Genomic DNA, 21,653 nt, shown 5'->3' on the forward strand with positions numbered 1-21,653 from the left:
AATAGGATGGGGAGCACAAGGAAGAGGACTTCCTGTAATAGGATGGGAGCACAAGGAAGAGGACTTCCTGTAATAGGATGGGGAGCACAAGGAAGAGGACTTCCTGTAATAGGATGGGGAGCATGCCGTTGGTGCCAGAGAAGGGTGACTTCTCACTCATCCAGTCACTTGGGAATTTCTATGAGAAGATGACAGTCAAGTTGGACTTTGGAAATAACTAAGTTTATCTAGGTAGAGATTTTTGGTGGGCAGAGTTGGAAAGGGTTTGTTTCTTTGGGAAAACTATGTATAACATGAAGTTAGGTGGAAAGAAAAATATGGGATCATGAAGTTGGAAAGGCCTTTAGAGAGCTAAGCACCCAGTCCAGGATCTAGAGAGATGGCTCAGCACTTCTAGGAGCACTCGCTGTCTTCAGGGAACCCGAATTCTATTCCCAGCATCCATAGCAGGCAGCTCATGAACACCTAGTTCTAATGGATCACACACACACACACACACATGCACACACACACATGCACACACACACGTACACACACACACACGTACACTCTCCCCTCTCTCTCTCTCTGTCTTTCTCAGCTCCTTAGGGGTGTAGGTCTCTACCGGGGAAACCCACCCTTATTTTGGAAGAGCTGTATCTCTTGCAAATCTATTTCCTTTTTTTAAAACCAGAAGTTAACGAATGAAAGCTGTGTGAGGAGGGTCTTCCAGCGCGGACAGAACATTTTCCCTGAAGCTCACTTAGCGCCGGCACTAGGACTTGATGGCACAGGGATGGTACCTTGTATATAAGGGCATGTAAATGGCGAGGAGTGTAGCCAATGTCAGGCTTAATTGGGGATGGTGACTGGTAATTATAATTCTAGTACTTAGGAGTCTGAGGCAGAAGAATCACCATGAGTTGTTCAAGGCTAGCTTGACACACACACATGCTAGCTTGAATATTCAAATTCCAAACGAGGTAGGATGATCTCTCTTTCTCTCTCTCTCTCTCTCTCTCTCTCTCTCTCTCTTCTCTCTCTCTCTCTCTCTCTCTCTCTCTCTCTCTCTCTCTCTCTCTCACACACACACACACACACACACACACACCAACAGAATCACCACAGGCTTGATTACTCTGCCTCACTAGGTCTCTGGGGATTGCACATCCTTGATAGGGATGGCATAAGGGACAACAAGCTGCCTGACCCTCAGTTCTCTCAGCTGTATTATCTTTACAAACACTTAACCTAGGGAACGGGAAAATGAGTCTTTTTCTTTGTAGTGCTGTCCCATTTCCATTCCTTTCCCCTCAGCCTGTAGTGTGTGGCAAGCAGGAGCACCATGGAGCACTGGGTAGGCTGGGAACAGTTTAGTAGTACCTACTGACTCTGTAAATGCAGCAACTCCGTGACTCAGCACGGCTTCTCTTCTCTATCTACCCTGAAGAACCAGCCGTGTGTGTGCCAGGGGTGTGAGGGCGGGTGCATTGCTTCCACACTCGCTATGACTAAGGGGACTAGAGCCCTCTGATTCTAAGGTGCCTAGATTTATCTATGAAACAGTCAGAGTGAAAAGCAGCAAGTGGGAGGTACATGTATACTGTGATGGCTTTCATTTAAAGACTCTGTATTTCTAAAGAATATATGTATATACATTCTACATATGTGTGTGTGCGTGGACAAAGGGCCCGAGGGATAGATATTCATTGCTGTGACGCCTGGGAGAGAGGAGCAAACCAGGGTTCGAGCAGCTCTCAGAGGTGCTGCAATGCTCCTGCTAGAACTCCAGTACTTTTCGAAAGGGTGGGCTTGAGTAACGCCTGTAACATCGCTAGGAGAGCGTCAGCACCACTCTCAGGTGCTCGCTGCATGCTTTGTATTGACTGCTTTGTATGTTTCTTTTCTTTTCAGAATGTCATGAATAAGATGCATACAATCAGCGTGCCCTACTCTGTTATGAAGACCTGTCCTCTCTCGTGGGTCCAGAGAGTCCATGCCCACAAAGGTAATCATACACATCGACATGCTAGTTATGAGACTGGTGCGGTGTGCCCTGGAGAGAACTGTCTGGCCGTGATGGCTTCCCACAGTCTGGAGTTATAATGTGGGTATGCTGTCTGTGTTAGCTCACTGTGCTCTTCCTGGACTCTCTGGAATTTGAGCTGTTGTTAGCTCCACTGAATGCTGTGTTGTCAGAATTCCTGTGACTGTGACCTGTGAACTGGACAGGGTCACACAGGCTTTCTTAAACTCTTAAAATTGTTCTTTAAGTGAGAACTTTTACAAACTAAGTAAAAATGTTGTTATTGTAATACATTGAATCTGGGCTCAAATTTAGCACGTATGTGTCATGACTCTTTCCCTTTGCATTTGTAGCCAAAGTAGCTCTTGTGAAGTGTCGAGACTTACACTGGGCCATGATGGCACACCGGGACCAAAGGGACGTGAGCCTGAGTTCTCTGAGGATGCTGATTGTCACTGACGGTGCCAATCCCTGTGAGTGCGGGGTAGCGATCCCAGAACATCTGCTTCCGACATCTGTACTGAGGGTCACTTAGAAGCCATGCTTGTCCGTTTCAAGGGTCTGACTTGGTGTTGTGGTGTTTGTATCTGCACATCTGTCACCATGACTCAAGTTTCAAAACACCTGTTAGCCTAAGAGAAACCACATGCTGACTCTTTGTCACTCTTGATCCTCTCCAGTGTCCCTCACCTAAGACTCTCATGAATTTCCTTCCTCTAGAACAAAACAAAACAAAACAAACAACAACAACAACAAAACTGATTTAAAAAATGTGTGTGTGTGTGTGTGTATGTGTGTGTGTCTGTATGAGTGTATGTGTGCAGGTTCCCCAAGTGCCCAGAAGAGGGTGTCCGGCCCTCTGGAACTATGAACTGCCTGGCGTTGGGGCTGGCAGCAGAACTTGGGCCCTGTGGAGGAGCGGCAGGCTGTCTCAGCTGCTCTCACTCTGCAGTGTCCTCACCCCCATTCTGTCTGTAGATTGGCCTGCTCTGCACACTGGGTGTGAAGCTGCCGTGTGTTAAGTAATAGGCTTCTCTCAGCTGGCATGTTTTGCACTTGTCTGTAGCCTTTTCGTTGGCATGTTGTAGTCCATCACAGACATACCACGTTTATTCATCCGTTCACCTCTTGATGGACTTAAAGGCTCCAGGAAACCATGCCTTGCTCATTTAACTCCTCCATGTGAGGCTCTTGAGTGAAAGGAGAGGTTTGGATGTAACTTAATATGTATCTTATGAACTTGGTGTGAATTCTTCCAAGCAGCAAATAGAGAGAATTTGCAAGAAACTTGTAGAGATCTTACTGTGCTGTCTGCTTTTCTGGGTAAGCACAGCAGTGCTGGTCCTCCACTCTGGGAACTCAGCGAAGCATTGGCAGCTGTGTTCTGTTTCTTACGTGAACGTACTCATCATCCTGCCTTCAAACACACATGGAGAACTCATGAAGGGTCAGACACCATCACTGAGAGCAGGTGGGACTGCCATGGCTGCGCTGCCATGGCTATCTTAGATACTTCAGGGGCTGCTCGAGTCCCACCTGGCTGCATATTACCTGCATTGTTGTCTCTTGTAGTGGAGTTGCGGGCTGTGTTCCTGCCACCCAGCTCCCGGCCGGCTGCCTGGCTACCTTATACCCCGGATTAACAACACACAAATTGTATTCTTTTAAACACTGTCCATTATATCTAGCCTCTTCTTGGCTAATTCTCACGTATTAATTTAGCCCATTTCTAATAAACTGTGTAGCACTACAAGGTGCGCTTACCAGGAAGATTCTAGCCTACGTCCATCCTGGGTCAGAGCTTCATCGCATCTGCCCTCGAGAGCAGAGCTATGGCATCTGAGCTCACTTCCTCTTCCTCCCAGCATTCTGTTCTGTTTACTCCACCCACCTATGTTCTAACCTATCAGGCCAAGCAGTTTCTTTATTGATTAACCAATGACCTTCCTCCATCAGTATCTGAGCTTGCTCTGTCTCCTTGGTAGGTGTAGCCTTTCCAGATTGTAACTATAAGTACTGTCAGGATCTTTCATGGGTCGGATGAGCACGTGTGCAGCCCTCATTGGCACAGTAAACTGTTTGCACGGAATGACTGATGTACAGTGGAGGTTCTGACAGACAACTATGTCACACACACCCATTAGTTCCCACAGTAAGGAAATGCTCGTTTCCGCTTTCAAGTTGATCTGTTCCCACTCCTTAGGGTCTGTGTCATCCTGTGATGCTTTCCTGAGTCTATTCCAAAGCCACGGACTGAAGCCTGAAGCCATCTGTCCATGTGCCACGTCTGCTGAGGCCATGACTGTAGCCATCCGCAGGTACTGCTTAGGATGCCAGACTCTCTTGATGGCTGTCACAGCCTGGATGAGATGTATGGTTTTTTTTCCCCAGTGATGAGAATAGAATTTTAAGTGATTATCTGCTTTATAAACCTAAAAGTTAGGGCTGGAGATGGCTTAGCAGTCAAGAGTACTGGCTGCTCTTCTAGAAGACCCAGCACCCACATGGCAGCTCACAACTGTCTGTAACTCCAGTTCCAGGGCTTCTGACAGACTCACACAGACATACATGCAGGCAAAACACCAATGCACATAAAATAAAAAATAAATTATTTTAGAAAATGCTAAAAGTAAAATTTACCTAGTAAAGTCATTTCAGGCATCTCATTATTTTTCTTCTTGCCAGAATATACCTTGAAACTGAAATTGAACTTTAATTGTTCTTATCTCATTTTGTGAGTTATTTTTCTATGTTGCCTACACTTCAGAATCCTTTGCATCTTAAATTAGAAGTAGGCTGTTCTTTTTGGTTTTTGTTTTTCTTTTATATATACATATGTTTATGTTTATATATACATATATATTTTATTTTTATTTTATGTGCATTGATGTTTTGCCTGCATATATGTCTGTGTGAGGGTATCAGATACCCTGGAATCGAAGTTACAGACAAGTGTGAGCTTGTAGGTGCTAGGAATTGAACCCAAGCCCTCTGTATAGATCTGGTTTGATGGTTTGTTTGTTTTTTCACATTTTAGGCCTGGGGTTCCAGGGGCTCCCTTACCAGGAAGAGCCATTCTCTCAATGAATGGATTGAGCTATGGGGTAATACGGGTCAATACTGAAGATAAAAATTCAGCCCTGACAGTCCAGGATGTGGGACATGTGATGCCTGGAGGTGAGTTGTGAGGCTGTCATTGGGATTTCATGAGAAATAGTGGTGCTGCTGCACTAGAAAGGTAGCTTGGTGGTGGATTGCCCGCCGTGCGTGCCCAGAGCCCCGGCTTCCATCCCTAGTACCTTGTAAAGAGGGGAATGCTAGAGGATGTGTAACATGAAGGGCCTGCTTGTTGGGGTTTATGTCCTGCCCAGTTCCCACAGCCGGTAAGCCCCAAAGAAAACACACAAAGGTTCTGCATTAGTTATAACTGATTGGCCCATTAGCTCAGGCTTCTTATTAGCTCTTGTAGCTTATATTAACCCATTATTCTTATCTATGTTAGCCACATGGCTCAGTACTTTTTTCAGCGGGGCAGATCACATCCTGCTTCTTTGGTGTTCTGGTTAGGACTGGGGAGGAAAGGGCTTCCTCCTTCCCAGCATTCTACTGTTCTTATTGCCCCACCTTTATACTTCCTGTCTGATTGTCCCACCTATACTTCCTGCCTGGCCAATCAGCATTTATTTAAAACATGATTGACAGAATACAGACAATTCTCCTGCACCAGGAGGAACAGAAGACTGGTAAACCAGAGGGTTAAACTCGGAATCCAGTTTCACTGCTTAGTCACATCATTCTGTGAGCCACTCCAGTGACGAGTGGGTGTCATCATGCTGGCCCTGTGCTCGCTGTATGAGGTCAGAATCTCAAAGGCATGTGTAATTACACTCTTTACGTGGGTGCCAGCCATTGTTTTCACTGGAGTTGCCAACTCAGGAAGGCAGAGAGTGCTGCTCTCATGGGTGCTGTCCTGACCCTGTGGAACGCCAGCACCCACTTCATTGGGAGGCTGATGCAGTCCTTCCTCGGTGCACCCATGTCCAAGAGCTTTAGGTGCCAAGTAAACTTCACAAGTTCATAGCTCTCTGTAGCACTTCTGTTGGCTGTTCTTTTGTTAGTTTTTGTTTTTGGTTTTTTTTTTTTTTTTTTTTGGTTTTTTGAGACAGGGTTTCTCTGTAGCTTTGGTGACTGTCCTGGAACTAGCTCTTGTAGACCAGGCTGGGCTGGCCTTGAACTCCCAGAGATCCACCTGCCTCTGCCTTCCGAGTGCTGGGATTAAAGGCATGCGCCACCACCGCCCGGCAGCTCTCTGGGTTTGTAAGCGAAGTTGTTGCTTTCAGTTTTCTAGACTGTCTTGTTCTGTTTTCTGTGCACTAGGCATGATGTGCATTGTGAAACCAGACGGACCTCCTCAGCTCTGCAAGACAGATGAAATCGGAGAGATCTGTGTTAGCTCCAGGACTGGAGGGATGACATACTTTGGACTTGCTGGTGTGACCAAAAATACATTTGAGGTACATGATGTTATTTCTCGGGGACATGTTGGGTGAGGTCAGATGTTATATGGAGACCTTCTGGCTTCGCAGCACAGCACAGCGTAGTGGTTGAGCTCTGGGCTTCAGGAGCCCGGTGCCTAGCATCAGATTCCACTCCTACACTCACTGGCTGCTGTGGGGCCACTTTGCCTTACTGAATGCCCAGTTCCTTTATCTTAAGATGTGAGTGGTAGGCAGACATGGTGGCCAGTGCTTGCAGTCACAGCACTTGGGAGCCTGGGGCAGGGGACTACACCTGGGCTGCAATACAGGACCTTGTCTCCAGAAACGCAGAAGCAGAACAAAAGGTGAATGGTAACAGTGCCTATCTTACCTCGTGGACTCGGTCAGCCTCTGGCAAAGGACATGGTGTGGAATCTGTTGGATATTAAAAGAATGAGGCCTCACAAAGGTTTACTCCAGCAGATTTGCCACTGGTAGAGCTTTCTGGGTTAAAGATTTTGACTTTGAGAGTGCTGTGACAGTTGTGCCTGCTGCGTTAGATCGCCGATAAAGGTGTGGGACTGGGAGATGTGCAGTGCTGGCTGTGTGAGCATGAAAGCCCGAGTTGAAATTCTCAGAGCTAGGCGTGCATCCCAGCTGCCCTAGGCCCAGGCAAACCACTCAGCCTCACTAACGGACTTGGCAGGCTCTGCATTCAGCAGACAGTGCACCTCAGTGAAAAGACCCCAGCATCAGATTTGAGCTTCGCACACGTGCATTCTTGTGCACATACACATTGTACACGTATAAAAAGACTCAACCTGTTGCAGGGGTCAGATTGCTCCTCATGCAAGTACTCACTGACTCCTCTCTCTACCTGCTCTGTTCTGGGTGCTGGGGACACCCAAATCAGGGCATGTAGAGCTTTTGGTAAAGCTGTTGTTCTAGAGGAGGCCGCATTTTCTAAGAAGACAATGCATGGCCTTCCTGTAGGCATTCTCCTTGCAAAGCTGAGTTGTAATGAGAAGTTGCCCTGCTGAGCCTGCACACTGGAATAGGTGGCTAATTGTCTGGGTTACCTTTAGGGGCCAGAGAAATTTTGTTGATGGATTATGACTCCCTTACACTACTAGATGGGACTAGCAAGAATGCTGCTGACTTTTAGCGCTGTGAATTGCTTTTTCTGCAACAGCTTCACTCAGGTTTCTCAAGAAGATAGGACAGTGTAGAGTAAGTCTGCAAACATCAGAAGCTGCATTTCAAGCAGTCTGTTTGGAAATGCGATTGTACACTAGCTATCACTGGTGACAGCATGGCTTCTGTGTGACAGTGCATCTATGTTATCTGTCATGTGCTCCCTGAAGGGGACTAAGAACAGGGATGAAGCAGCATAGTATGAACCTGTCCTGTCATCAGCACCATCGCTTCAGTGCCCTCAGTGCTGTTCCCATTCACTGTGGGAGTGGAAGCGTGCAGGTGCCCAGGGTGTGCTCAACACCAGGCTCTTGGTTGCCACGCGGCTGTGTTTCAGTCTGTGCACATTTTGTTGTCCTAAGTCTTTCCCTCTGCCCATGGACAGTCAACCCAAGTCCTTGTGCACCCTAAGCATACACTCCACTCCTTCTCGGTCCTTATTTTTCCTTCTTTAAAATTTGTTTTTAGACACTATCTCCCCTGTAGCCCAGATTGACCCCAAATTCTTGGTAATTCTTCTGTGTCAGCCTTCTAAGTTGCTGGGATTATAGGGGTGAACCACCATACCCAGTTTCTGTTTCTAAAGAGATTTTTAAACATTTGTTTATTGTGTGTCTGTCTGTGTGCGTGCGTGAGCACATGCATGTGGAGGTCAGAGAACAGCTTGCAGGAGTTTATTCTTTTCTATCATGTTGTTTCTAGTGATTAAACTCAGGTCATTAGACGTGGTAGCAAGTGCTACAACCCCTAAATCCCTTGATGGGCCCCAACTTGTTTTTAAGTACTTGAACTACATATATATATATATATCCAGTGCTTGTCATTGAGTCTTTCTTACTGAAAATAAGGTTCTCACTGTTGGAGACTGTCTCACTGAGTAGTCTGACTAGCCTCAGGTTTATCATCCTCATACCTCAGTCTCTTGAGAAGCTGGCATTACAGGCACATACCACTGCACCTAGCTTCAAACGGAATTGTATTATCACGTGTGTATATGATAGAAAGGAAGAGAAATGAGTGTGAGAGAGAGGAAAGGTGGGGAGGGGGAAAGGATAAGAGATTGTTCCAGCTGCAAGTGTGTAGAGGTCAGAGGACAACATCGGAGTCAGTTCTCCCCTTCCGCTTTGTTTTTAATTTTAATTTCAATTTCAATTATTTATATGTATAGGCAGTTTGCCTGCATGTATGTCCATGTACCAGGTACATGCTTGGTGCCCTTGGAGGCCAGACAAGAGAGTTGGAACCCCAGGATGGGAGTTAGAGATTATTGTGAGCCACCTTGTAGGTGCTGGGAGTCAAACCAGGTCCTTTGGAAGATGCACCGGTGCTCTTAACCATTGAGCCATCTCTCCAGACCCTATTCCCACTTGGTTTAGCAGGGCCTCTCTTGTTCTGCTGCAATGTGTATTTCAGGCTAGTTGGCCATGTGGACTGTGTGGTCCCGTCTCTATTGCCTAGCAGCAGTGCTGGGAGTATAGATGTGTGAGGCTGCATCTAGCTTATTATATAGGGTCCAGAGATGACGCAGGTCATCAGGCTTGCAGGGCAAGCACTTTCGCCTACTGAGCTATCTGCAGGCCTTCAAGCAGTATTGCAGATAATGGCGGGAGCTGCATGCCTAGAGTTCTCACACTTTCTTGGTGGTGCTTGCAGTAGTGGCCAAGTGCAGTACTGCTGAGATGCATCCCCAGCCCATGAGAACATTTCTTATCTCCAGTATAGACACAGTTATAGCAAAGTGGAATGAATCCTCACCTAAAAAAGGAAAAAACAGCCAGGCAGTGGTGGCCCACGCCGTTAATCCCAGCACTTGGAAAACAGAAGCAGGAGAATCTGTGAGTTTGAGGTCAGCCTGGTCTATAGAGTAAGTTCCAGGATAGCCAGGGCTATACAGAGAAACTGTTTTGAAGAAAAATAAAGCGGGGGAGGAGCAGCCAGGTGAGATGGCTCAGCAAATCTCTGTGAGTATGAAATCAGCCTGATCTACAGAGTGAGTTCCAGGACAGCCAGGGCTGCACAGAGAAGCTCGGTGGTGGTGGTGGTGGTGGGAGCTGGAGATAGGTTGGTGGTTAAGAACACTGCTGAATTTGCAGAGGACCTGAGGTCCAGGAGATCCTGTACTCTCTTGACTTCTGTGGCGTGGTGCACATAGTGCATGCCAGTACACAATACCTAAGACGTCAAATAAAAACAAAATTTAAAAATTAAAAACAAAATAGCTACTGAGAGAAAAGAGGAAAAACAGCTATAAACAGCTATACAGACCCCAGTAAGTGAACAAATGAATAAATGATTGAAGCACGCTACCGGGGATGTAGTTAAGTGAGAGAGTATGTGCCCTGGGTTTTGTGCAAGACCCTGGGCTCCATCCCCACACCAAAGCACCAGAGAGAAAAAGTGAACAAGGACAGCTGGAGAGAGACCTCTAGCGTGCATGGAAACAAAGTTCCCATCACTGCTCTGGGTTACCTGTTTGATTTTAAACAAACTAAGTCTGTCCCTCACCTTCTCATCTGTAAAATGGATATAATCCCATTTTGAGGACTTGACATTATGATTAACTGTAAAGCAAATTAACCGGTTAACAAATATTAACTCTTGTTACAAATATTTTAAAAATTAAAGGAAGGAGGCTGGAAGACACTTACTGCTCAGTCAGACGATGTGCTGACCTGAGTTCAACCTCAGGTACACAGGGTACAAGAGGAGAATTGACTTCTGCATGCTGTCTTCTGGTCTCTATATGAGCACTGTGACATGCAGACACAGACACACAGACACACACACACACATACACTAAGATAGATAGATAGATAGATAGATAGATAGATAGATAGATAGATAGATAGATAGATAGATAGATGAGTGTAAAAAAATAAAGGGAGGTAGGAATGGAGAAATGAGTTAAGTTTCAGGCTGTTCTTCCAGAGGACTCAGGTTCAGTTCCTACCACCCGCATGGCAGCTCCCAATCATCTAAAACTGGTTCCACGAGATCCTGTGCCCTTTTCTGGTTTCTAAATGCACCAGGTATGCATATTGTGCGCAGACATACATATAGGCAAAACACCTGTACACATAATTTTTTTTAAAAAAAATTAAAAGTTAAAGGGAGGGAAAAAATCAAGTAGGAGTAAAGAATCCCAGGAGACACATGCGAACCAGGTCTCTCCTATGCATGCTCATGTACATGCACACAGGCGGCCAGTAAATAGCCATCACTAATAAAGCAATACAGTTTCCCCCCCCCCTTCTCCCCCTTTTTTCGAGACAAGGTTTCCCTCTGTAGCTTTGAAACCTTTCTTGGAACTAGCTCTTGTAGGCCAAGCTGGCCTCAAATCTACAGAGATCCACCTGCCTCTGCCATCTGAGTGCTGGGTGCTTACTACCACCTGGCCGGAAAAATAGGTTTGTTTTTGTTTTTGTTTTTTTAAAGAGAACAAACTATCTTTTTTCATTATGCATATAGGAAAAGTAGTTTTAATCATAATGGAATGTCTGCCCCCCCCCATGAGATTAACATAGTGTTAGCTGTAACATGGGGAAAATGGACATTCAGTGTGACAGATGTTCTGTGTGACGTTGGTGGAGTCGGTGTTGAGTTGTGTGGGAAACTACTACAGTTGAAGACTCGAATTATGTAAATATTTTATGATAGTATTCATCAAAGCTGTTTGACTTAGTGAGCTATCAGATCACCTGTGCAGACCACACCCTAACCAGTGTGTCCTCCACCTGTGCATGTACTGCACCCTAACCAGTGTATCCTCCACCCATGCAGACCACACCCAAACTAGTGTGTCCTCCACCTGTGCAGACCACACCCTAACCAGTGTGTCCTCCACCTGTGCATGTACTGCACTCAAACCAGTGTGGGTGGCCCTGGGTGGGCTGGAGAGATAACTCAGGGGTTAAGAGCACTGGCTGTTCTTCCAGAGGTCCTGAGTTCAATTTCCAGCAACCACATGGTGGCTCACAATCTGTAATGAGATCTGGTGCCCTCTTCTGGCCTGCAGGCATACATAGAGGCTGAACACTGTATACATAATAAATAAATAAATAAATAAAAAGGTAAATAAATTAACAAATAATTTTTTTTTTTAAAAAAAAAGATAGTCATTAAAAAAAAAAAAAAACTGGCCCTGGAAGCTGGGCAGGGATTGGTGCATGCCTTTAATCTCAGCACTCGGGAGGCAGCGGTAGGTAGATCTTTGTGAGTTTAAGGCCAGCCTGGTCTAGAGAACAAGGTCTAGGACAACCAAGGACTGTACACAAAAACCTGTCTTGTAAAATAAAAATTAATTATTAATTAAAATAAACTGGCTTTGCGTCAGACACTATACATGTTTCTCTAAATCTGTGTGTACTACTTTATCTTTATACAAGCTCAGAGGAGGATCTGAGAGCATTCTTTTTTAGCTGAGAAGAACTTGAGGCTCAGTGCCATCACAACTTGACTAAAGTCTACTTTACCAGTAAACTGACTCCCAAAGATTTGCTGTCTTATCCCTATGAAATGCTCTATTATACAACCGTCCTACACCATGGGCTAGATGAGTTACTACCAGATGGGAATATTTATCTCAGGTATATTGTGAAAGTTCTGTGATATATATACTTTTTATTTTTTAATAGTTTTTTTTATTTGTGTGTATGTTATATGTCTTTCTGTGTGTACATACCCATGTCTTTGTGTTGACTGAGGTTTTTGTCTCACCTGGTCACGCAGCTGTTCAGTCTCAAAGAAACACACAGAGGCCTATATTAATTATAAACTGGTTGGCCTATTAGCTCAGGCTTCTTATTAACTAATTCTTACATCTTACATTAACCCATAATTTTGTCTGTGTTAGCCATGGTGGCTTGGTATCTTTTATCAGTGAAGCATTCTCATCTTGCTTCCTCCTCATCTGGGTGACAACTGCAAACTGAGCCTTTCCTCTTCCCAGAATTCTCCTGTTCTCGTTGCCCCACCTATACTTCCTGCCTGGGTACTGTCCAGTCAGCGTTTTATTAAAATACAAGTAACAAATCTTTACAGGGTACAAGACCATTTTCCCACAGCAATTCCCTCCCCCCCCTTTTTTAAATCAAGAACTCTGAATCTGATCTCCCTTGTTTAACTTTCTTCCTGACCATTATCCATAACAACTTATAACCAACACTCTAAACAAAGAGAAACATCCATAATCCATTTTTTTTTTGGTAATGTGGACATAGTTTCTAGGATACTTCCTACTGATCAGGGTACTGATAATCTTATGAGCACCTAAAGAAAATTTAGAATTATGATCAAGTCCTGACTGGAATATTCTGTGAGACTTGATCATCTCAGCCAGCAGTCTTGAGGCTGTTCTGGATGTAGAACTCAGACATCTGGGCCATCCGCTCCTACCAAGAGATTTCTCAGGGGGTCTTCCTTGATCAAACCTGATTTTTCTTTCTTTTTTTTTTTTTTTAAAGATTTTATTTATTTATTATGTATACAACATTCTGCCTCCATGGATGCCTGCAGGCCAGAGGGCGCCAGATCTCATTACAGATGGTTGTGAGCCACCATGTGGTTGCTGGGAATTGAACTCAGGTCCTCCGGAAGAACAGTCACTGCTCTTAACCGCTGAGCCATCTCTCCAGCCCCCCAAACCTGATTTTTCTTAACCCACAGCCTCTTATTTCCTGTGGAAACAAAAACAAAACCTCTTCTCCAAAGTAACATATCTTTTGATTTCAGTTTTCAAGTCAAGGTATTTTCAAAATACCTATCTTGGATTAATCCAGCAGCATTTATAATCAAATGTCTTTTAGCAGCTGTTGTTTATTCCTTAGTCATCAAACCATTCAAAGACAACACAATAACATACAGTATGTAGACTCTCTGTGTATTTTCCATCTTTACGTGGCTTTATTTTAAACTGTTTCTTTTGTTTTTATTTTATGTATTTATTTATTTTGAGGTTTCTCTTTATATCTTTTTTTAAAATATTTATTTATTTATTATGTATACAATATTAATTCTGCATGTATGCCTGAAGGCCAGAAGAGGGCGCCAGACCTCATTACAGATGGTTGTGAGCCACCATGTGGTTGCTGGGAATTGAACTCAGGACCTTTGGAAGAGCAGGGAATTCTCTTAACCGCTGAGCCATCTCTCCAGCCCTTCTCTTTATATCTTTGTCTGTCCTGGCACTCACTCTGTAGATCAGGTTGCCTTGAACTGTTGGGATTAAAGGTGTGTGCCACACCCAACTATTCTCTTTCTTTTTATTTTAAAGACTTTATCCTTTTTTCTCCCAAGCTTACATATATTTTTTAACACACTGTAAACCATTTAAATTTTTTTTTATTTTTAATCTATCTTTACTATATATCTCTCAGTTTCTGACCACATGAGTCTTTTTTTTTTTTTTTTTTTTTGGTTTTTCGAGACAGGGTTTACAGGGTTTCTCTGTGGCTTTGGAGCCTGTCCTGAAACTAGCTCTGTAGACCAGGCTGGTCTCGAACTCACAGAGATCTGCCTGCCTCTGCCTCCCGAGTGCTGGGATTAAAGGCGTGCGCCACCATCGCCTGACCGACCACATGAGTCTTTAATTTGCTAAGTGATATGGCTAAAATTGAAGCCGTGGCTTTGACAGCTGTATCCACCCCATTCCTTAGCTTTCTGAGAGTCTGGCATCATGACGGAGGTACTGGCCAGAGCCATATTATTTATTGCCACAATTCTGTGGAGTTTCAAGGTCCCTGCCACCACCAGGAAGCATGCTGTTGGCTACTCATAAACACTATGTGTTTGGCGGAAGGGCCTCTTTAAAGATCTGCAAGGTTTTTGCAGCTAAAGTTGAGTCAGGAAGCCTCACTTAAATGAGACACACTTGCCTATAGCTAACAGAGCCCACACGAGAAAATGCTACTACCAAGAAGCCATGCTCATCTCTTTTCTTTTGTACCTAGAATTACGTCCCCCAAGATCCCTCAGGTTTTAAGTGGATTCAGTTGTCCACGATAGCGCCGTTTATTGACTGAGGTTTCTGTTCCGCCAGGTCCCACAGGCATTCGGTCCCAGAGAAACACATCACCTACTGGTTGGCCTGTTAGCTCAGGATTTCAATTAACTAATTCTTACATCTTACATTAACCCATAATTCTTGTCTGTGTTAGTGGCTTGGTACCTTTTATCGGTGAGGCAGTCTCATCTTGCTTCCTCCTCATCTGGATGACTGCTGGAGACAGCCTTTTCGCCCCAGAATTCTCCTGTTCTCATTGCCCAGCCTATACTTCCTGCCTAACTACTGGCCAATCAGCGTTTTATTAAAATACAAGTAACAAATCTTTTCAGGGTACAAGATCTTTGTCCCATAGCATGTGTGTGTGTGTGTTTTCACGTGCTCTGTATATGTGTGTGTGTGTGTGTTTTCACATGCTTTGTATATGTATGTGTGCATATGAAACAGTTCACCTGGGGTGTCCTCCTCTGCCACACTTTACCTTGTTTATGTTTGTTTGTCATTTAGGTTTTAGTAGCTGGCCAGGAAACCTCTAGCTTCTGCAGTTTATACCCTCCCCCAACTTTTTCCACGGGCGCTGAGATCAGAACTGTGGTCCTCATGTTTGTACAGCATGTACTTTACCCAATGAACTGTCTCCCCAACTACGCAACCCCTGTTTTGACATATTTGGTTGTTATGTCAATCTGTGTATCTTGTGTGCTCATGAGGTGACACATTTGTTAAGGTATTTCACATACTGCCTGATGTGTTATGCCCACAGTCCACGTGGTGAAAGGAGAGACTTCATTCCCCACAGTTATCCTCTGATACACATGTGTGCAGTGGCATGTGAGTATGAGCACAGACAAAAAAATAATGAGGTAGTAAAACATGTATGTACATGTATCTTTTTATAAGTACAGGGGAGAATAACAAACATTGAAATGGTTGAGAGTCCTGGATTTGTTGCAGAATTTGGCTTCTAATAAGCATGGTGTACACACACACACACACACACACACACATACTGGGGGTGTTCTTTGTTTGTTTTTAGAGATGGGGGGGTCTTACTGTGCAGCCTTGGTCAGCCTGAAGATTGTTCACTGAGACCATCCCTCTGTCTCCTGGTGCAGGGATTATTAAGGGCGTGCACTAACCATGCCCTGCTCAGTTAGCATGTGTTACTTGCAGCTTTTCTTTTGTAAGACTTTTTTAAAAATCCAGTGAATTTGCAGAAAAACTAACCAAGCTTTTCACCTTTTCCTTTTGTCTTTTAGGTGATTCCTGTGGCCTCTTCAGGCTCTCCTGTGGGAGATGTGCCCTTCATCCGGTCGGGGCTGCTGGGCTTCGTAGGACCGGTAGGTGACAGTTTCCTGTTGATTTTGCTACATACGATCTAAACATTTGAACCTTAATTCACAGAATTGCATAATTCTGTATAACTGAAAGTGCCATAGTACCTCTTATCAGCAGTCGCAAGTTGTCCCTCTCCTGTCTTCAGCCGGTCTTGCTACATGGTCCTGGCCGGCTTGCTGAGACCCTGTGTCTGCCACCACACAGGGCACTTGAGTTCTATTTAGAAGATTGCTTAAGGCTGTCATAGGAGCTGGACAGTGCCAGCTTTTTGTCCCAGCACTTGGGAGGAGAGGCAGGAGAATCTCTGAGCTCAAGGCCAGCTTGGTCTACAGAGTGAGTTCCAGGACAGCTAGGGCTACACAGAGAAACCATGTCTTGAAAAACCAGAGAGAGGGAGGGAGGGAGGGAGGGAGGGAGGGAGGGAGGGAGGGAGGGAGGGAGGGAGGGAGGGAGGGAGGGAGGGAGGGAATAATTTGTTACTTGGTAAATGGTATTTACAGGTACTGAATCTAGAGCTGACTAGGACCCGAAAAGTCTTTCTCAAAGGGTACATGATGAGCCCAAGGAATCCATGAGGATGGCAGAGGGCCAGACCACGGGAAATGATGGGTGGTCACTATCTTATAAACTCATCTGTTGTTGTCTCCTTCCTGCCCGCTTTCCTGCTCTCAACTGTTCAACTCCTCTGAGAACGTATAGAATTGACTTTTGCTTCTCTTTCCACCTGGGGTTTGGGTGCCAAGACTCACCCTCTTAGAAACTGTATACACTGAGTGTAACCTCAGCTGTCCTGACCTCCTGTCAGCACCAAATCGTCTCAGATGCCTAGCTCTTTAGCTTGTGACACTGCTGTTGGGGTCTGGGACGGAGCTTCAGCCATCTCTGAAACAGACTGTAGTCCTGCTCTCTAGGGTGACCCCTAAACCCTGACCTAGCTGCCAGAAAGCTATGCCAGCTGAACAACCTCACTGGAAAAGATTTGGAGAAACAGGCATCTCTATTTTAAGATTGTTTTTATTATTTAATTGTACGTGTGTGTACTTGCATAAAGGAGTTGAATGCCGTGGAGTTGGAGTTACAGAACTTGTGAGCCACATGACATGGATGCTGGAGACCACACTCAGCTCCTTCATAAGGCCAGTGTATTCCTAACCACCAGCCTAATCTCAAGCCCCTCTTCTCTGACTGACACCAGCTCTTAACACAGTTGGAAGTGGCTGGCTCCCCACTGGCATTGTAGGTGGACCAAAGCTTCATCTGCATAGAGATTCTGCCTTTCTGTTTGTAGTCCAGTAACTCTGGGCCACTGCACTGTGCTTAGAAAGTTAATGAGTGACATTCATATGGAGATAATACTGGCTCATTGAGTAGATGTCAATAGGCCAAGCCTTGGGACTAACTTACTAGGAGGGAGGCCATGGAATGTTCCCACAGTGCCAGCTGCTCTGTTGTCCTGGGAAGAAGACCTGCAGCAGTCTTGGGCCTTTTTCTCCATCTGCTCCTGCTCTTGCCTGATGGAAACAGTGGTATCCTTCCATGCTCGACACAACTTTTTAGAGATTAAAATTACTTGACTTCCCTCTAATTCCAGTAGTCAGCGAACATGAACTAACCCATATACCCATGGCCAGAAAAGTAAATGACACATGGTTGTAGTTTCTTCCTTGTGAAATTCCCCTCTAAGAATATAAATGAGTTCATCACAGACTGTAAGACCTCAGTGCGTGCTAACTAGTGACTCAACTAAACCTAATGACTTGAGTTCAATCCCTAGGACCTATTGACAGAAGTTTCTGTCCCACCAGGTCCCACAGCCATTTGGTCCCAAATAATCACACAGATGTCTACATTAATCATAAGCTGGTTGGCATAGTAGCTCAGGCTTCTTACTAATTCTTACATCTTACATTAACCCATTATTTTTGTATGTTTTAGCCACATGGCTTGGTACCTTTTTCAGTAAGGCAGCCACATCTTGCTTCCCCTATGTCTGGGTGACAACTGCAGACTGAGCTTTCCTCTTCCCAGAATTCTCCTGTTCTCATTGCCCGATCTCTACTTCCTGCCTGGTCACCCCACCTATACTTCCTGTCTGACTACTGGCCAATCAGCATTTTATTAAACAAGTACAAGAAACAAATCTTTACAGGGTAAATCCATTGTCCCACATCAAGGACATCAGGTGGAGGAGAGATCTGGCACTTTTGAGTTCTCCTCTGACTCCACAAGCATGCCTATGCCCACCCACACATGCACACACAAGAGAAATGGTGTGACTTTTAAACAGACTTCCTTGACTCAAAAATGCCACTTTCTCACTGATTCCAGAGGGTTTCTTTAAAAAAAAAAAAATCCAATTGATGTGGTTTTAATCCACATTCAATCCCACATGTCTTTAATCCCAGCATTCAGATGGCAGAGGTTGGCAGATCTCAGTGAGTTTGAGGCCAGCCTGATCTATCTAGTGGTTTCCAGGACAGCCATGACTACACAGTGAGACCCTGTCTTGGGGGACTTGGGGAAATATAAATAAATAAATAAATAAATAAATAAATAAATAAATAAGGATTTGCTGAAGGAGGTGGAGACAGGAGGATCACGAGTTCAAGGCCAGTCTGGGCTACACATTATATATATATATATATATATATATATATATATATATATATATATATATACTATTACATTGTTTTCTTTAATGTAAACACACGGGTTTTTTGTAGTGTTGGGGATTGAACTGTGTACATGCCTTAGAGGTATTTTTCTTAGCCGTGTTTTTTTTTAATGAGATTTACTTCAAAGCTGGAGATGTAAAGTGTCTTACCCATTAACCATGGAAATGAAGGTTAAAGAAATCATTGTTAACTTTCAGGGTAGCTTGGTGTTTGTGGTTGGGAAAATGGATGGATTGCTCATGGTTAGTGGTCGGAGACACAACGCTGACGACATTGTCGCTACGGGACTGGCTGTCGAGTCCATCAAGACCGTCTATCGAGGAAGGTAAGTGCTGCACAAGACGATGTCACCACTTTGGGGTCGTCTGCTGTGCTTTCTCTAGACGCTTCTTCCAGTTTCTTAGGTTGGCTTGGGTTCAAACGACAGAAGCCTGACTTTAAATATCTGGCTTACAGGGTTTGGTCTCTAAGTGACTGAGAAGAGTAAGATGGGTATCAGAGCCTGTGACTCTTTGAGTTCTGAAGATGGAGGAGAATTGAAGAAAGAACATTGCCCTCCCATACTCTGCAGAAATGCAGACCTAAGAATTCTTCCTCTCATTTCTTACCCAATTGCTGTATTGTCCATGTGCAGATTGACATGTCAGCTAGTGTTGAGAATCCAGGTTCTGTGGACAAGGCCAGGCCTTTCCTTCTGTTTACTAATGCAAGAAGAGGTATTCCAGCAGTTCAGTCTCCTACAGGGGTCTGGTAGGGTTATTTTTGTTTAGTTTTTGCACAAGAACATTTTGATACACATGTATGATGTGCTTGGAGCATGTGTCTCCTTATCCCTCCTTTCCTGACCTGAGTTGCATAAGAAGTAAGAAAATATGAAGATATTACAAAGAACCAGTTCCTGAACTATGTGGTTTTCCGTAACTGTGTGGCTCTTAGGAATGGAGGAGCTCCTGGGCCCTAGACCCACTGTGTGTGGTCACAGTTGTGTCCTTGGGCACAACACAGTGGCAGGCAGGTAGTTAATATCCCATAACTGCTGTGGAGGGAGGGCGGGACTCATGCTGGCAAAGCAGCGTCTTTGCTCTCCAGTCCTTCCCCACCCTTCCTGCATTCATTCAGCAAACACTCCCTGGCGGCAGCTATACGCTGCTTTTCTGGGTGCTCTGACAGGGAAGGAAACAGGTTATGTGTGTGCCCTCATGTTCTCACGACAAACACAGGAGCCAGGCAAATGGCCACATAGATGGCACCGAGGGGGTCATGAGTGCTGTGGGGTGACCACCTGCAGTGGCCTGGGGACGCCTCACTAGTAAGGGGACATTTGAGCGCAGACCTCCCCTAGATCCAACTCCATCCCCCCCCCTTGGCCTCAGTCTTCCTCACTCCCTTGCCCATGTCTGACTTCCGCTCCACTCTCTGCTTCACCACTCTGCTCCAGGCACACTGGCCTTCTTGCTGTTCCTCAAACCTGCCAAGCTCGTCCCTACCTCAGAACCTTTCCGCTTTCCGTTCCTTCTGCCCGGAATCCTCTTCCTCCAGATCTCCGCGTGGCTCACGTCCTCACCTCATTCAGGTCTCTGCTCCAGTGTCCCCTCCCCAGGGAGGCGCTCCCCCAAGCATCCATATCCCACTCTGCTGGGCACCCCACTCCACCAGTCCTGCCCCAGGTGCTTCCTGGTGCACATCACAACATGGCTTCATTATCTGTGTGTTGATTGGTTCTGTCTGTGACACGTGAGCATCACAAAGACAGGAACTGTGTCTTCTTTACCATTCTGTGGGGCTTAATTCGTGTTGTCTTCATTTTTGTTTCAAGTGAACCATTCGACCCTGGTTTGGTGATGATGGCACCTTTCTCTCTACTGCTCATGTGTGGGTGGTATGTCGGGACGGCTCCTCTTCACTTCCAACTCAGGAAAGCAAACAGGATGGTTTTGAAGGGAGACTGATGTGTCTGATCTGTCTCTCTTAGAATTGCTGTGTTTTCTGTGTCTGTATTTTATGACGAGCGCATTGTGGTGGTGGCAGAGCAAAGGCCCGATGCGTCTGAAGAAGACAGCTTCCAGTGGATGAGCCGTGTGCTGCAGGTGAGCACTGGGTCTGTGCCAGGTCACAGGTGGCTGTGACTGCCGCCTACCAGATATGCTGTCTTTCAAAATTATGTTTGAGGGCTAGAGAGATGGCTCAGTGGATAACAGCATTGGTTGCTTTCCCAGAGGTCCTGAGTTCAAATCCCAGCACCCGTACAATGATTTACTGGGTGGTGGTGGCACACACCTTTAATCCCAGCACTGGGGAGGCAGAGGCAGGCGGATCTCTGTGAGTTTGAGGCCAGTCTGGTCTACACAGTAAGTTCCAGGACAGCCAGTGCTACACATAGAAACCCTGTCTCAAAACAAACAAACAAACAAACAAACAAACAAAAAAAAAACAGAATAAAACAAAAAGACCAAAATAAAAGTTGTGTTTCAGACTTTGATGTGCAGGAAGTGAGATGTGTTCATGCCCACTCTCCTTCCTGCCTCTCCCACTTTCTCCGTATCTCCCAAACACCTTATTTGTTTCATGCCCGTGTGTTTACTACCCATGAAGCTTTTGGCTGCCCTCTGTGGCACGCATCTCTGAAAGTAATCGTTGTCAGTAGGTAACCTCAGTCTTGCCATACCATGTGTGTAGAGGGTTCAAGCACATGTAAGTGAGAGAGCTTTTCTGTGGAGCTGGCGGAGGTGGGTAGATGGACCAGTGTTGTGCCTGTCTTGCGAGACTCCCAAACAAGACCACCACAGAGCTGGTATCTGAGGTAGGGATTTACTGAATACAAGCTTTCATCCTGCACTCAGACGTGGTGGGTGGAGGAGAATGGCCCTGAGCCTCTGGGTTTGTTTTTGTTTGTTTGTTTGTTTGTTTGTTTCAAGATAGGGTTTCAGAGCTTTGGAGCCTGTCCTGGAACTAGTAGTTCTTGT

General features: G+C 45.2%; 1 protein-coding gene across 4 annotated transcripts in view; it reads left to right on the top strand.

The window, feature by feature from the left end:
- Positions 1-21,653, top strand: part of Dip2b (disco interacting protein 2 homolog B) — a 194,789-nt gene that overhangs the window by 131,586 nt on the left and 41,550 nt on the right. For 3 of the 4 annotated variants that reach the window (XM_057791489.1, XM_057791493.1, XM_057791490.1), the window contains 9 exons: positions 1,894-1,987; positions 2,359-2,478; positions 4,209-4,323; positions 5,043-5,182; positions 6,383-6,519; positions 15,937-16,017; positions 18,888-19,015; positions 20,129-20,263; positions 20,663-20,777. In XM_057791489.1, coding sequence (XP_057647472.1) covers positions 1,894-1,987; positions 2,359-2,478; positions 4,209-4,323; positions 5,043-5,182; positions 6,383-6,519; positions 15,937-16,017; positions 18,888-19,015; positions 20,129-20,263; positions 20,663-20,777 — 1,065 coding nt within the window. The remainder of the gene's footprint in view (positions 1-1,893; positions 1,988-2,358; positions 2,479-4,208; positions 4,324-5,042; positions 5,183-6,382; positions 6,520-15,936; positions 16,018-18,887; positions 19,016-20,128; positions 20,264-20,662; positions 20,778-21,653) is intronic. The other variant, XM_057791492.1, reaches the window with a different exon arrangement.

This window comes from Chionomys nivalis, chromosome 17 (genome assembly GCF_950005125.1).
Source record: "Chionomys nivalis chromosome 17, mChiNiv1.1, whole genome shotgun sequence".
Taxonomy (NCBI): Eukaryota; Metazoa; Chordata; class Mammalia; order Rodentia; family Cricetidae; genus Chionomys; species Chionomys nivalis.